The 17,345-nt window shown below is 37.4% G+C and overlaps 1 protein-coding gene across 1 annotated transcript; it reads right to left on the bottom strand.

Annotated features, from left to right (window-relative positions):
* Window positions 1-4,967: 4,967 nt before the first annotated feature.
* On the bottom strand, window positions 4,968-8,204 carry LOC114145032 (uncharacterized). The gene is made up of 4 exons (XM_028018352.1): window positions 7,977-8,204; window positions 6,968-7,246; window positions 6,507-6,821; window positions 4,968-5,170 (listed from the first exon to the last, which is right to left on the bottom strand). Exons 1-4 carry the CDS (start codon window positions 8,068-8,070, stop codon window positions 5,085-5,087), a joined length of 774 nt encoding a protein of 257 aa, XP_027874153.1. The 5' UTR covers window positions 8,071-8,204; the 3' UTR covers window positions 4,968-5,084.
* Between the last annotated feature and the right edge of the window lie 9,141 nt (window positions 8,205-17,345).

Here is a 17,345-nt window from a genome sequence, read left to right as displayed (position 1 = left end):
TGTCCATTCACTTTTTCCTTTCTCTAAAAAAGGTCCAGGATATTCAAGGTCTGTCATTTGTGGCTTAAAACACAGCTTAAGGAAGGGATCTGTTTTATCAGGTGTTAGACGTCCATCAAACCATCCCTTTATGAGTCTTTTGTCGTCTTCAGATAACATACGCTTAAAAGTTGCCAACATAATGCTTACAGTTCTTAAAGAGTGAATCTCCAATCTTCGAGCCAAAGAAACAACATCATCCATCTCAGATCCAACAAGCTCAAGCAGATGTTTCAACGTAACCAGCCCACTTTTCATCAAACGTTCAGAAATCATAGCCATTTTGTCCCACGCTGAACCCAAACAAGATCCCTGGAGGACAGGTTCCAGTAATAACCAATTTAAAGATGTGGACGTTCCAACTCTCTTCGTTTCCATGAGGTTCCAAGATTTTAACACACTAACATAAAAAGATGACAAACACTTTACATTATGTTTTGAAAAGTCAACAATAAACAAGGTTTTACCAAAACCTAAATTACCAACTTTCGAAAAGAAATATTCTGTAACTTGTCTCCACAAAACATTTTGATCACCATACAAAAAACTCTGCAAAAACTGCAATCTGAATGCTGCTTTCCTACTTTCTAAGTGAATTAAGCCTTGCCCTCCTTCTTCCTTTGGTAGAAACAAAACACTCTGAGGGACCCAATGTAATCTGTCCCAAAAGAAATTTAAAATAATAGTCTGTAATTTTACCAAAAGACCTGGTGGGGGTTCAAGAACAGATAAACGATGCCACAAAGTTGAAGCAACCAGATTATTAATAATTAGTGTACGGCCTCTATAAGAACATCGTGGCAAAAGCCAGTGCCATTTCTTGAATCTACCCTCCATTAATTCAATAAAACCTTCCCAATTTTTCATAACCTCTATTTGATCCCCCAAATAAACACCCAAATATTTAAAACCATTTTTCGACCACTTTAGTTCATCAGGTAATTTAGGTTCTTGTTTTGTCCACCTACCAACTGACAAAGCTTTACTCTTGCTCCAATTAACTTTGGATGAAGAAATTTTACCAAAACACTCAATAATTTTAATTAAAGTAAAAACATCAGACTCTTTTGTGATTGCCACAACAATATCATCAGCATATGCAGAAAGTTGAAAAGGTAAAAAAACTTCACTTAACTTTATACCCTGCAACCTTTTCCTGATTTGCCATAACAAGGGTGCAATGCTCAATGAATACAACATTCCTGACATTGCACAACCTTGGCCAATACCTCTCTTTACATTAAAAGGCGCACTTAAACCACCATTGACTTTCAATACACTTTCAATGTCACAATAGAGGGTTTTAATCATGGCAATGAACCCAGAGGAGAAACCAAAAGCTTTCAAAGTATTCCATAAATATTGGTGCTCCACTCGATCAAATGCCTTTTCTTGGTCAATAGAAATCAGACCAAAGTTTAAACCCAATAAATTAGAGACGTCCAAATAATCTCAAATTAAAGTTATGTTATCTCTTATTGATCTGCCAGGGATGCAATAAGACTGATCAACATGTATAACTTGATCAATCACTTTTCTCAATCTGCATGCCAAAACCTTCGAAAAAATCTTGTAGTCAGTACACAATAGACTGACAGGTCTCCAATTCCTTATTTCATAAAGGTCACCCTTCTTAGGAATGAGAGTGAGCACAGCTCTGCGACAGCTAAGGGGTAACATTCCCCTAGCCACACTGTTATTTAGAACTTCCAACAGATCTTCAGCCAACACAGGCCAAAACGATTTATAAAACACCACAGACAAGCCATCTATTCCTGGAGCCTTGCCATTTTCCATACTCATCAGCGCCTCCTGCAGTTCTTCCAACGTCAAAGCATGCTCCAAAATGAGATTGTCTTGGTCTGACACCTTTTGCAAGTCCTTAAAAAACTCTTCTGTTAACACAGAATCTTCTTCAAACTCATTGGCATACAACGTTGAAAAAAAGTCCACAGCTCTTTTCCTCAGTTCGGTGGGATCTGTCAACTCTTTTCCATCTTCAGAACGAATGCAATGAATGAGACGATTTTGTCCATTCTTCTTCTCCAAACTGAAGAAAAATTTTGATGGAGCATCCATTTCAGAGACACTTTGAAAACGTGAACGTACCAGAGCTCCCTGCGCTCTGAGCCCAAGCAGATCAGCCAAAGCGTTTTTTTTTTTTGTTTGAGCGTCTGAATATGACCTCGATTTCCTGTGGACTCACAAAAACTCTGAAGATCCACAATTTCAGTCTCTAATTCTTCAATTGATTTTACCATTTCTCTTGTAACATTGTAAGTGTATTGATTACAAAACTGTTGAATTTTAATTTTACCAATATCCCACCACTGCTGTACAGATGTAAACTGACATTTCATGAGTCTCCACTGTTTCCAAAAAAAGAAAAATCCTTTTTTAAAACAACCATCATTTAGCAAAACAGTATTAAAATGCCAATATGCACTTTTAGGTCTTAAATTATTTATAAACACATTTCCTATGATCATACAATGATCAGAAAAACCCACTGGACACAAAGTACATGATCTAAATATTTGTAAATGATGCCCAAAACAATAAAACCTATCTAATCTTGCCAAAGTAATATAATTCTCTTTACAATGAGCCCATGAGTATTGCCTTATCTTTCCATTTTTAAAACGCCACACATCAGCTAAATCATAAGTTTCAATAATACGTTTCAATATTTTCCTTGATCGTAAATGTGGCTCCAAATGATTCCTATCTAAATCATCTATTGTACAATTAAAATCACCTCCTAAAATTAAGTAATCTGTTGACACACAATTTAATAGTGTATTTGCTAATTTTTCTAAGAAAACACAACGTTCACTTGAGTTCACAGGAGCATATACATTCAGTAAAATAAACTTTATATTTTCATACTTGACAATAACCTTTAACAATCTTCCAGATACAACATCTTCAATTTCAACAGAAACTGGAAGAAAATTTCTTGAAAAAAGAATAGCTACCCCTGCACTTAGCGAGGTGTTATGGCTCAAAATAATATTTCCATCCCATTCTTTCTTCCAATCAACCTCATTATCAACATTACTATGAGTTTCTTGAGCAAAAGCTATATCAATGCCTTTAGATTTTAAAAATTCAAAAAACATAGCCCTTTTTTTCACATCTCTTGCACCATTAACATTCAAAGATGAAATTTTAAATCTGCTCATAATCACACAAAAAAGGATCCAAAAAAGAAAGAAAATACAGCATCTTATCAGCTGTTTTTTAACTGTCATATAACTCACTTAATTCGAGCTCTGATTTTTTGCACCAGTTTTCGAAGTCTAAATACTTCAGTGTCCCTTAACCCATCAGAGGTCTTTTGTCTCATTAACCATTTAGCTGAGTCCACAAATAATTTTCTATTCGGGAAAAAATCATCTATGACCACATCCCGTTTCCCTTTTGTCACTTCCAAAAACCTTCTAATCTGTTCTAGACTGTAACCATTGGTACTCTGACCATCAGGAATAGAGGAATCAGAAGATTCTCTATCGCTATCAGAATCAGATACAGCCTCTGAATCACTTTCTTTCCCACTCTTTTCTTTAAACTGAGCCTTTTTAGGTTTTACCCCTTTAGAGTCTTTAGATTTTCTTTTAGTGATTGGTACTTTAAAAACACTTTCATCATCTCTGATCAAATTTCCTCCACTATGAACTAAATCCTCAACATCCATTTCTTCTTGTAATCCTTCTTGTGTCATTGTTTGACTCTCCTTACTCCCTTCAACAGAAGTAATGACATCCTCAATGTCACGTTCTGAAACATTTGACTGTTTTTGCTCTCCCGTTGAAACTCCTTCCTCAGGATTAATTTCTTGAGCTTCTTCCCCAGCAACAGCCACCGGAGCTCCCTCCTCAGTTACACCCACTATAGCACCATTCGCAGTATCCGCTGATGTCCCTGGTTCTGGATTGTTGTCAACCTGAACAGTCTCTGTTTGAATATTTTCAGGGCAATTTCGGACAGTATGGCCCTCCTGGTTACATCCAAAACACCTCATAGTTTCCGTTGTCACAAAAATAGTGTAATCAAAACCATCAACCTTAAATTTCATCACAATGCTCAATTCTTCAACATCATTTTTTAGAATCATAAACACTTGTCTTCTAAAAGACACAACGTGTTTCAACTTTGCTGATTTGCAACCTGACGGGAGCATTTTCATTGTCGACACGACCTGACCGTGACGTGACAATTCCTTCAACAACACATCGTCACTGATGAAAGGTGGCAAATTAGACAAGATGATTTTTTTAGCAGGGTTCATTAAAGGGAAAACAGTAGTTTGGGTATTTTTCAAAACAATTCCCCTCTCAACTACGCTGTTCACCTTATCAATCGAGTCCAAAAACATAACCACTGCATTGTTCATCCTGGACGCTGCCTTCACACTGTCACACCCAACAAGTTCCCCAACAGCCAACCCACACTCCTCAACCGAAAAATCCACGCCAACTGGTATTTTAATACCATGTCGGCGTGAAAGGCTCCTAAAACCAGCAGCACCGTAACTTTTCCCGGCCATCGCACCGAGCTAAAAAAACTCGGTGCTGCCGGAAAAACCACTATTTAAACACCAGTGAAAACAAAAATGTGTTATCGTGCGAAACAGGTGAAACATCACTGTAAAAAGTGAAGTACAAACCTTTAAAAAACCTCACACTCGTTCTCCTTCCACTCCACACATGCAGCAGACGCTCACACATGCGCACTCGAGAGAGAGAGAGAGAGAGAGACTCCTTTTAAGTGATGTTATAATAACTAGCTAGGGCTATCAGAACATAAATATCACTCAAAAATGTATTAGAAGTGGTAGAAAAGTGCTATTTTACACATCGATAGTTTACCATGCCACAGGATAGGAATGCAGAACATATTAACACAATTAGGAGAAATCTTTTTTTAAAAAAGAGCTGAGCCAAATAAAATGTAACTATACAAGGAAACACACATCACCCTGAAAGTCAGAACTGCTGATTTGACTGATTTCAGTTTATCAGCGCATCTTAGCGAACTCTGACTCAAACAGAAGCAGCGACTAACAGCGTCAAGCAGAGGATGAACCTGCAAAGTTTCCGACTGGGCTTGGGGTTTGTCTTCCAAACAACTGGGAAACAAAAATAAAGAGTTAATTAGCAATTCATTATTATCATTATTATTACTACAGAAAAGTTATATTAAACTATCATTTGCATTTCTCAGTTTAGACAATGGGGATCTAAGTAATAATAAAAAGTCTGGATTAGCTACACTGCTTTGAGAAGGTACACTTCTTTACTTTCCCCACATCTTGCGACAGTTTAGAGAGAATGCTAATCTGCTCGTTAGCATTCTCTCAATTAAATGAATGGACCAGAAGATGGAGCTGAAAAGAGAGAGAGAGAGAGAGAGACCTAAAAAGAGCAGAAAAGAGAAACACAGGAAAGAAATAGGAAGAGGGGTGACATTCCAAAACAAACCAAGAAAAAAGAAATCATCCTAGAAACTTAATTGTGATTTTAGAAAAAGTGCAAGAGACATCAAAAAGCTGGCTGAATCTTTTGAAGACAGCCTAACAATGGCTGTCCTGTTTTAGAAGTTGACTGGAGTTTCTAAGTTGAAGTAAGCTGTCAAAGAGCACAAAGTGTTTTTGCTGAATTTTGCGGAGCTCCGAACAACTCAAACGCTTTTCAATGGGGCAGAATTTTGCACGAGAGTTGAAATATCATAAACGGTATGAAAGTTGAAATTACAAAATGACGCAGTAGAAGTCTCCAGAAGAAGCCGGACTAATTTGACGTAGGAATTGTTGAAATTGGTTAAAGTGTGCGGCGGTAGTTAAACGCAGTAAGACGTACAAAACATTGAATAATAGCAGAGAAACGGTGAGAGTGGTAAATGTCAAACCTTCATCTTAATCTTGGATTTTGTCTGGAATTCATGTCGATTGTAACAATACAACCAGAAGTAAAATCTGGTTGTATTGTATTGTTGTATTTGATTTTTGATATCTTCATATTTATCTAAAATATCTGAGTTAGAACAGAATCTCCCAAACAATGCAGCCCAGACATTTTTAAGGTAATATTCAGTTATATTGTCATTAATCATTTTATTTGGTTGATGTCGTTTACTTTATGTACAACTTGGAATCACTTAGAAAACCTTTGCCTTACTCTGCCATTTTCTGGCTGATGTAAATACTGATTGCATAACTACAACTAAAAGAAATTGTAATATATCTGCAGAGTTTATTAAAATGTGTTTTTTTAATTTAGACAAAGATTTAAACTTTTTAAAAACTTCTAGTTGTTTTTTATCATGAAATCATTCGATTCTTCCCATTCTACTCCCAAACAGAGGCTTTATTGTAGAATCATACACTGAAGTGATTGAGGGTGACTAGATAATACCTTCTGTCTTAAAATGTCACAAAAGCTGAATTGAGGTGATTCATTTCTTACCTGTAGTCTCATTTGATTTCACCACTAGAGGGGGCTGTGGTCCTTCAACAACCAGTTCCAGCTTGGCTTCACACCAGAACTGGACTCCATTATCTTCTTTTGTGTTGTTGTAGCTCATAGAAAATATCTCATTAACTGGTTTCTTTGCAGTATTGCTGCTTTTCACTTGACCCAGAAGCGTGTGACCTCTGTAAAAGGTCACAGTGAGGTTTTCAGCCGGAGCGACGTTCTGTACATCACACTGCAGCGTGACCTCTGAACCCTCAGTCAGAGGTCCAGAGGGGTTTAAGCTGAAGGACACACTTTCTGGAGGTTCTGGGGAGAATAATAAAAAATAAAAACAATAAGAGCAATACCAGTTCGTAACATCAAGCAATGAAACATTAAACATAAAAATATATCATGGTGAAAACAATGGATAACAGTAACTCTAAATGCTTTGGCAACATTAATTAACTTACTGTAGACAGTAACAGGCAGGTCAGTGCAACACTGATCATTCATTATGGTAGTATAGTAGCACTTTGGAGTTAAATTCCACTCAGTCATTTGGTTCACTGTCCAGGTCACTGTGCTTCCATTTATGTTAGAAGTTCCAAGAGAAGCTTCCATATTTCTAATACTGTCATCCAGGGGAAAACAGGCCTGCTGACAGGCTACACATGTAGCAGAGGCTGGATCACCGAACTTCACCACCAGCCTGGACGGAGTCATCACAGGATTATCTGGACAGCTGTAATCTGTGAGAAACACGGTACATGTAGATTATGCATCCCAGATGTTTTGCATCTGCACGTCACCACTAGGACTCTCACGGACTGTTTTATCTCGCAAGACTTGAAAGGAAATATGGATTCAGTAGATCTTTAAAAAACACACACACACACACAAAAAGCTGAAGTAATCTCTTTAGATTTTATTATTGTTCCCACTGGACTGTTTCACACGTTTGTCTTTTATACATGCATTTTGTTCGTTCTCAGTCGGTAATTTATAATCTGTTTCAAAGGACCGTGTGGTTTTTATCTTTAACGGTGCTGAATAGATAACTCAATGTTGCTTTTAGTATTACAAATATCTGACTCAAAGTCAACCAGCAGCTCCAACCTTTTCATATAATCTTGTCTTCTTTTTATTTTAAATCGTGGATTTCTGTAATTGCTAGATAGATATTTATTAATCGGTTCTAACTAAATTTATGAAAAGTACCAAAAAACAGCATATACATTCGTTTTAATTTTTCGACCGATTAGCAAAAACAGCAAGGAATCCAGAAATTAAGTTCTAAAAACGCAAGAATAATTGTTCTATTGAAAAGCTGATCATTAAAAATGGAAATGAGAACAGGAGGTTAAACTGCTGATCGTATGCAATCTCTTTTTAAGCGACAACAAATCAGTATATATATATTCTCTCTCTTACAATAAACAGACTGCGGAGAAATAAGAACAGTTAGAAAACTTTACTTACCACAGCCGCTCACACAGGAGAAGAAAGTCAAGGAGCAAACCAGTAACAGAATCAAACTGGAAGCCATTATCCCCAAACAGCCAGTGAACTTCATCTTAGCTTCATCAGAAAAAGAAAAATTTCCCCACAGGACACGAACTAAATCCTCCCATTTCCTTCTTTTTTTTTTTGATTTTTGCTGGACTGAGTGAAACAATGTTGACACCTCAGCCAGTTTCCTCAGCGCATATCCTGCCTCTGTTTTAAACACGTCAGCCAACTGTGAAAGTGAAGCAAATTACGCTTCACTTTCATATATATATATATATATATATATTTTTTTTTTTTTTTTTTTTTGTAGGAATTTGCCAAAATCTTATGACAGTTGTGGCTAAAAATAATTTTTAAAAAGTGTTTCCTTCCTCCACCCCCCACAGATTTTCAGTTTCCTAAGAAATGGTAGTAGACAAAGATGACCTGAGTGAATACAAAATGCATTTTTCAAGGGATCATTTATTTTTTATAACAGCTGTCATCAAGCTGTGGGGTAACAGGCAGAGTCTCTTCAAGGGCGTAAAACATTTTTGACCCGTTAAAGAGTTTAAATGCACGCTACAGCCAATCTATTGCACTTAAGTCCAGACTCCAGAGCAAGATTGGTCCATGTTAAGTCAATCTGTGCTCTAAACACAAGAAGAAAAGTAGATTGAAGCTGAAGCAGAATCTGGTGCAGTTCATCAATTTACTTCCCGGGGATTTTTATCTGTTTCCTGAGAATCCTCCCGTAGCTACTGATAACCCTCATGTTTTTGCGCTGTGCCTAAAGCCATAAACCATTTCCTTAAGCACGTTTTAATCCCTTCAAGATTTACACGGAGGCAACAAGAGAGAGCTGCAGGTAAAAATAGAGTGCAGTTCCTGTCCGAGCAGCAAGAACAGAGGGAGGAGGAGACCGACCTAAGACAATAGAAAAGGAGGCAGGACACATAGGCTGCCTTTCTATTTACCATAAAATTGGAATAACAAAAATGAATCCACTTAATGAAAACATGCCAATTTCAATCAACAACCGGACGTTACTGCAGGCAAAAACGTTGAAGAATATGACAGGAAGTGGTAGAAGGATGATGGTTCGTTTTGCGTTTCATTGGCAATGTGCAGCTGGCTCCACCAGCATCGCCCAGTTCATGAAAGGTTATCTGATTCCAACGTGTTGGAATGAGCTCAATATGAGAAGCAATAGTGCTTCTGTTGCTCTTCTGTAAAATCACCAGCTACAGTTTCCCCAAAAGGCAGCACATGTATCCACTCCTAAATGTAAGCAACGCGTTGCTCTGACGCCTGAGTAAGACGCCTCTGATGCCCCAGTTATGAATATGTTTCACGCCACCGTTTACACGATTTTGAATAACTAATGACAAATTTATTCCTGTGTGATTTTGGTTTTATTTCTTATTTAATAAAAATACCGCAATTGTGAAATTAAGCTGTTGGTTTTTTTTTTTACTTTGGCAGAATATAGATAAATATTTGAGCACATTACCACGGAAACGCAGCTAGTGACACAAAGCTAAAAGAAAGGAAGTAGGATACTAGGAAAGAAGGAAGAAAAACGCAGAAATAAAAGGGCAAATTGAAAGAAGGATGGACAAAAAAGGAAAGAGGAGTCAAAAGAGAAAGCAGGGAACATACAGTACAGACCAAAAGTTTGGACACACCTTTTAATTCAATGAGTTTCCTTTATTTTCATGACTATTGACATTGTAGATTCACACTGAAGGCATCAAAACTATGAATAACATGTGGAAATATGCACTAAACAAAAAAGTGTAAAACAACTGAAAATATTATATTATATTATATTGTAGTTTCTTCAAAGTAGCAACCTTTTGCTGTGATTACTGCTTTGCACACACTCTGCATTTTCTTGATGAGCTTCAAGAGGTCGTCACCTGAAATGGTTTTTGTTGGATAAATTGTATTTTTAGTAATTATCAAATATTCGTTGTATCATGTAGCCTTGTAGTTACATTTAGATAATGTTTACTTATATGCTTTTATTCTTTTACTCTTAGTATAAGTAGTGTTTCTGTGTTTTAAATAACTTTGATTCCTTCCTAAAGGAATCCCTGGGAAATAGAGGTGTTAGTTGTTCCCAGCTGAGTTTTACAACCCTGGAGGAAACTCTGCTTTGTTCTTTGTGCTACAAAGCCGTTGCTTTGAAGCTATACAACGTGTCCCATTCGACGCCGTGCCTGGAGCAAGAAGGATTTAGATTGTAGATAACATGTGTTAGTTAGTGATTATAATTTAGCGCTGCAACTATGTGAATTGTTTTCCCCTCCACCATTTTAGAGTTGCAGCGCCCCGTGTGGCAGGGTTCCTAAAATCAATAAAACAGAGGAGCGGGAGATGTGTTTTCAGAGCAGTAGGAGATTTGTAACTGAAAGCACATCTCTGTCCGTTCTCCTCGCGAGAAACAAAGAATCTAACTCTCTTGTCTTTCCTGTGTTTGTTTAAAATTGTCTCTAATAGGTATTTAGACCTGACATTTATATGGTCCTTCGAGCCGGAAGTCAAGACACCGAACGGATCCCGGCAGGTATGGTCGACTCCGGTAAAGTCCGTGCGCACGGCAAGTTTCTTATTGGAAACTTCTCAAAACCTGTTGAAGGGCTGGTGTCGGCCTACCTGTTGGAATCTGACGGTTGACGACTCCGAGGGGAAGACAGAGGGTGAGTGAATTCTTGTTTAAAAGTGTGGCGAATGACTGGGGGTCATTGCGCGAATACAAAACCCTGTAAATTCTAGACTCTAACAGGTAAAAATAGAGCACAAAAATCCGTGAAGGGCGTACGAAGTCCTTGCGCAAAATTTCGTTGAAACAGGTGCACGGAGCCTGGTGCAAACCTGCTGTAAAATTTAATTAATTAGGCGATAAAAAAAAATTTAAAAAAATTTTTTTTTAGGCGATAAAAACGAGAATAATAAAATTTAAAAAATTAGGAATAATAATAAAATGATAACAACAATAAAATTTCCTCAATTCGATGTATAATAATAGAATTTAATCAACAATAAAAATATTTAAATCAGGCACTAAAATTGTAATTGGAACGGACGGCGGAGTCCGGCGAAGTAGGCGCTTAAAGTCCGCAACAAGTGTGTGATTGTGCGAGTGCTTGGAGGTGTAAATACCACTTGGTATTTTACCTCATATAAAACAGTAGGATTGTAACCAGCAAACCTCTTGAGGATGCAGAGGTAAGAACCCCCACTCGAAAGAGTTGAAGCGAGGGTTACCTCAACAGGTTGTTTCAATTGCTGGCCTACTGAACAGAACCCCAGTTTTTAGGACTCCCTAGGCGTCGACAAACTGGGCCAAATTTTATAAATAAAAAAAAAATTTTTAAAAATGGGGAAAAAAATAAGTAAGAATAAGCCAACAGACAGTTTAAAAACAAATGACTGGAAATATGTTGAAAATCAGGATCCGCATAAAATAAAACATTTAGATAAATGGATAACAAACTATAACTTTGACGGCCGTCTAAACTCACAAAAACTAACAGTACTGCAGGATAAAATAAAACAAAAAACAAAGTCAAATTTAAAGAAAATGCGCAAAGAAGGGTATGAGGATGTAAACCTTTGGTTAGAATTAGCACAAAAAAAGAGAAGAGGAGGAAGAATCGTTTGATGAATACAGCCTGAGAATGCATCAACATTACATAGGATTGAGGACTGGGATTTTAGATGAATACATCAACCACGCTATACACGCAGAAAAGGTCTCAAAAGAAAAGAAAAAGGTTTCAGGAGCCTTTTTCCAAGATGAGGAGCAAATATTTTATCAAGAAAGGAGAGGAAGAGGAAGCTTTAGGGGTAGAGGTCAAAACCCCAGAGGACAGAAAGGGAGAATGGGAAGAGGGAACTACAGACAAAATAATTTCAGACAAAATAATTTTAAACAAAATGATTTAGGATGTTGGTGTTGTGGGAAGGAAGGACACATAGCCAGAAATTGCCCAGAAAAATACACAGATCAGTCAGCATGACTAGAATCAGAAAGTTTAGAGAGTGAAGAGGTCCAATTAAATCTACAGGATTTATTATCTATGGATAGTGTAAGACCAGAAATAACTCTTTTCATGAATGGTAGGCCTGTAGTTTTCCTTTGTGACACTGGTGCATGTAGAACAACGTGCAGAGAAAACATTTCTGGGGTAAAGATTAGTGGGGAAACTGTCGTCGTGAGGTCAGCTGGGGGAAAATTAACACAAGTTAATGAATCGGAGCCAGTCTGGCTTAGAGATCCACAGGGACAAGCTTGTCAGTTGTCCATTTTGATGCTCCCAGAATGCCCAGTAAACTTATTAGGCAGAGATGGCCTTATACAGCTAGGATTAGCTTTGATTCCAACCACTGATGGGCACATAGCAGTTAAAAGGCACTCAGAAATAAAAAAGGGAGATTTCTTTGTTGTTAAGGGAAATGCAAATCCACACTATTGTTATACAGTAGATGTGCCCGACAGACCCCCACATAACTTTGCTCAGGCACTTCTGACTGAGGGGGGTAAAGCCATCTCTGCCCTGCAGGATCAAATGCCTCCTGACAATTTACACATAACTCTTTGGTTCAAGAATGCGGCTGGGCCTGACAAGAATTATGAAGACAGGCTCAACAAGGTCACTCCAGCTAAGATCACAGTGACCTATCTGTATACTGATACAAAACACACAGCCGTTGCAGCTGTTGATCTTCCTGATGATTTAAAATCTTTAGACAGAACATGGACCTCCCCGCATGTATCTCTGTTTAAACAAAGAAATGAACAATAGAATCAATTAGGTAATCTTGTTGAAGAAGGAGAAGCAGCTACCGATTGGGTGACTACTTCCTCAAACATAGAAACTAGTGCTTCCACTGGGTTAATTAACTATTGTCGGAACTGGGTGCCTAATTAGCCAGAAATTGTGGCTCTTTTAAGTAAACTAATGTATGAAAAAGATCTACAAATGTCTTCCTCTTTGGAATGGACAGAGGAAGCAGAAACAGCACTGTGCGAAATAAAGCAGGCTCTTGTGTCAAGTGCTGCGTTCGCCTTACTAGACTATAAAAAACCTTTTTCCAGATGATGGTACAAAGCATGATTGTCAGGAAATGGCAGAACAAAACGCAAAGAGTAGAAATGATTTAAAAGATCTACCGATAGATCAAGGTGAAATACTTTTGTTGATGGTTCCTCAAAGAAAAATGGACAAGGAAAAACTCAAACCGGTTATGCAGTAGTGACTGAAAAACTAGTGTTAAAAGCTGAAAAACTTCCCTCGCACTATTCAGCTTAGGCTGCAGAATTGATAGCGCTAACCACCGCTTGTAAATTAATGAAAAATAAAGAAGTGATGATTTACACCGATGGTCAGTATGCGTTTGCAACAGTACACACGTTTGCACAGTACTGGAAAAATAGGGGTATGATAACTTCTACAGGAAAACCAGTAACTCATGCAGACCTATTAAAAGATTTACTACAAGCTGTGCAGCAACCAAAACAACTAGCAATCTGTAAATGTGCCGCACACACCACAGGGACAGATAAAGTGTCTCTAGGGAACGCCTTTGCTGACGAGATGGCAAAAAAAGCAGCGGAGGGACAAATAAAGGTCTTATATATGGAAAAAAATCAAACATATGACATAAGATCCTAATAGACACGCAACAATTAAGTCCTAAAAAAGAAAAAGATCTTTGGATTAAAAATGGAGCAAAAATAGAAGATCAAATCTATAAGTGACCTGCAACTAGGCCTATCTTGCCAAAAAACTTGTATAAGTGGGCTGCAATATTGAGCCATGGCGTTTTCGCATGTCTCAACTGGGGGGATGGTAAGACAGATACATTAACATTACTCTATTTATGGATTTATTTCTTTTTTTTTTTTTTAAGAACTTTTAATGCATTACAAAAGGTCATTTCATTTCAAAAAATGCCTACAGAAAGAAGAGAGGGCTGCAAAAGAAATAAGGAAATAAAGTGAATAAATAAATAGAAACAGGCTCTAACTGTAAGAGGCATTGCTCAGATAACAACAAACTGCAGTATGCAACCGATTCTAGATAGTTTCACAATCAGTCTTTTTAAACTGACCAAAACTTTAGGATAGATAAAATATTATTAAATCTACAGGAATTATGGATGATTAAGACAGAATAAAATAGAAGTAACTCACTTGTTGACTAGAAATTGATTGAATATAGAAAAGGTTTGCTACACTGTACAAATTTGTTGTTGAAGGATAATATTAAGTTAGAAATAACTTATGGGTTAATCAAAGAGGATCTGGTGGAACTTTTGTAGAGAATAATGTAGATCAGGGGACTTGCAGCCCCCCCTTGCAGCAGCTCCGCAGGGGGGCCACAGAGTTGGGCTGTAACTGCTACCCCACTAGATTCAACTAATTAACATGTGAAGCCTTTTTGCATACCACTATTTTTTAAGTGTGAAGTAACCCCCACTTGCAGTAGCTCTGCAAGACAGAACGAGAAGGTGTGATGTAAATCACTTTCTCTCCCAACATCTAAAAGTACCTCCTGACAAAATATCAGAATATAAGTTACAATTTTAGTAGTGGAACGACAAAAGGTTTTTAAGTTCATATTTTAAAATTAGGAGAAACTAAAACATATCTGATGATTCGAGTGTCAAAGCCTAATAAAGCAGTAGAAAAATTAAGAGTTCCTCCTAAAATCCTTATTAATTCTCTTTCCTGCCATAAAGTCGGTCCCTCTGAGAAGTGAGGGAGGGGTTTATGGTAGGCTTAAGGGTTTGCTTTGTGCTCTGACAATAGAGATTGCTCAGACTAGTGTAGTGGCTTTAAAATATAAATTGTGAAATATAAAAGTACAAAGGATTTCATTTTTTTCTCTAAGGTACATGGAGATTGGCTGTTTAAATTTTGGGGTTTTGTTTGACATTATAGATTATAGAAAGTTGTAGAGAGTCATTATCATCACATAAAGCAGGATTTTGATGCAGTTTGGTTTCCTACATTTAGTGAAACATTTTCTACTGGTTTTCTGTTTTCCCTTCATATTATTTTATATATTGTTTAGGGAATAGTTTAGATTTTTGTCTTTAAATTTGTTTTCATTAGTCTGACTCTTTATTTAGCTATTTGGGTCAGTTCTCTGTCTATTTTGTTAAGTATAACAAATTAATTTCTTTCTTTGGAGTTACTAGTTTCCTCTGGACCCGTTCACCAGGGGACAGGGAACTTTGGTTTTTAGTTTAATTTCTTTCATTTGTAGATTTAGTAATGTTCTGACCAGTATTTGTTAGGGTTTTGTGCGTTTAATTACCCCTTAGTGTGTGTTAATGGTCTGATCAGCCATTATCTAATGTCCCCTCATGTCTGTGTTAGGTCAGTTTGTGTTTGAGTTGTTCTGTTACTGCCTGTATTGTGTTTTTGTTATGTTGATTTCAGTATGGGCCAATTTATCATTTTTTGGATTTTCTTTATTAACTATATTTTGAATTTTCTTCAACGTCTCTCTGGCTGGTTTATGCAAAACCTTCACAGAGTCTTAATTGGTAAACATGCTTTGTCAAATATTAGTTAAAATTCTTGAGACGTTTTAAACTGAATTATTTGTAAATCATAAGAGCACGATGAAATAATGCATCATCAGGGGGGAGTATATGTTATAGGAATTAATAGACAAATTTATAGTGATAATGATGCAATATTTCCCCTTGCTGCAGCAGATGAAAAGAAACCTTTATTTTCTAAGAAAATAGCTCCAGCTAACTTCACATGTGTAAATATAACGGGAACTGGGAAAAGAATAGGGAATCTTACTAAAACTATGTGTACTACTGTAATCACTGTAAACGATGACTTTAACCCTATTTCTCGTGCAGATGTCTGGTGGTGGTGTGGTGATGACAGACTTTTTGATAGATTACCTCGAAAAGTAACAGGGTTTTGTGCTTTAGTTTCTCTGTTATTACCTGTATCTGTCTATCCTACATCTGCTGAAAATCTAATACTCTCTTTGTCTAGTGTTTTGTTTCAGAAGAGGCAACACTTGCAGAAACGTGAAGTGACATGGAAAAATGCAGATACTGAACCGACATACATCGATGCCATCGGAGTCCCTCGTGGAGTGCCTGATGAATATAAATTAGTTGATCAGGTTGGGGCTGGTTTTGAATCTACAATTTGTTGGTGGTGCACGATAAACAAAGGCGTAGACAGAATAAATTACATCCATTACAATGTACAAAGACTGGGCAACTGGACACAGGCTGGTTTCGAGGCAGTCCATGAACAGCTGGCTGCTACTTCACTGATGGCTTTTCAGAACCGCATAGCTCTTGATATGCTGCTGGCTGAGAAAGGAGGGGTGTGCATGATTTTTGGAGAAAGATGTTGCACATTTTTACCAAAATAATACAGCGGCTGATGGGAGCTTGACGAAGGCCATTACAGGGCTCCGCACCCTTAATGGCAAAATGAAGGAACACTCTGGAGTGGATACTTCCATGTGGGATGCATGGATGGATGCCTTTGGGAAGTATAGAAACCTTGTGTCCTCTGTCTTAGTATCAATTGCAGTTTTTGCTGCAATTTTGACTTTGTGTGGATGTTGTTTTGTTCTGTGCCTGCGTTCTTTGTTTAACCGTCTCATTACCACAGCGATTTCACCCATGGAGGACCAGATGGCACAGATGTATCCTTTATTAGAGAAAAAATCTGATGTTGATACAGAATACTCTGATGAGGATTCTTCTGACAGGTATCCAGATCCTGGCTTTTGGACTGGGTGTGACCCCTGAGTGTATACATGTTTGCTTTCCAAAACATGAACTCCCAGCTGTAAATCATTTGAAGTGACTGTTTTTAGAGGGATAAGGGGCATGGAACGGAATATTCGATAAACAGGAGGGAACTGTTGGATAAATTGTATTTTTAGTAATTATCAAATATTCGTTGTATCATGTAGCCTTGTAGTTACATTTAGATAATGTTTACTTATATGCTTTTATTCTTTTACTCTTAGTATAAGTAGTGTTTCTGTGTTTTAAATAACTTTGATTCCTTCCTAAAGGAATCCCTGGGAAATAGAGGTGTTAGTTGTTCCCAGCTGAGTTTTACAACCCTGGAGGAAACTCTGCTTTGTTCTTTGTGCTACAAAGCCGTTGCTTTGAAGCTATACAACGTGTCCCATTCGACGGCGTGCCTGGAGCAAGAAGGATTTAGATTGTAGATAACATGTGTTAGTTAGTGATTATCATTTAGCGCTGCAACTATGTGAATTGTTTTCCCCTCCACCATTTTAGAGTTGCAGCGCCCCGTGTGGCAGGGTTCCTAAAATCAATAAA

Source organism: Xiphophorus couchianus, chromosome 5, assembly GCF_001444195.1.
Source record: "Xiphophorus couchianus chromosome 5, X_couchianus-1.0, whole genome shotgun sequence".
Classification (NCBI taxonomy): domain Eukaryota; kingdom Metazoa; phylum Chordata; class Actinopteri; order Cyprinodontiformes; family Poeciliidae; genus Xiphophorus; species Xiphophorus couchianus.
Note: the sequence above shows the minus strand (reverse complement) of the source record. Positions and strands in the feature narration are given on the sequence as shown.

Excerpts from the sequence above, each read along its gene's own strand:
- LOC114145032 (XM_028018352.1), bottom strand. The coding sequence starts at position 8,070 with ATGAAGTTCACTGGCTGTTTGGGGATAATGGCTTCCAGTTTGATTCTG. Across the intron at positions 7,247-7,976 it reads CTCCTGTGTGAGCGGCTGTG|ATTACAGCTGTCCAGATAAT; the intron begins GTAAGTAAAGTT and ends TGTTTCTCACAG. Across the intron at positions 5,171-6,506 it reads GAAATCAAATGAGACTACAG|TTGTTTGGAAGACAAACCCC; the intron begins GTAAGAAATGAA and ends TTTGTTTCCCAG.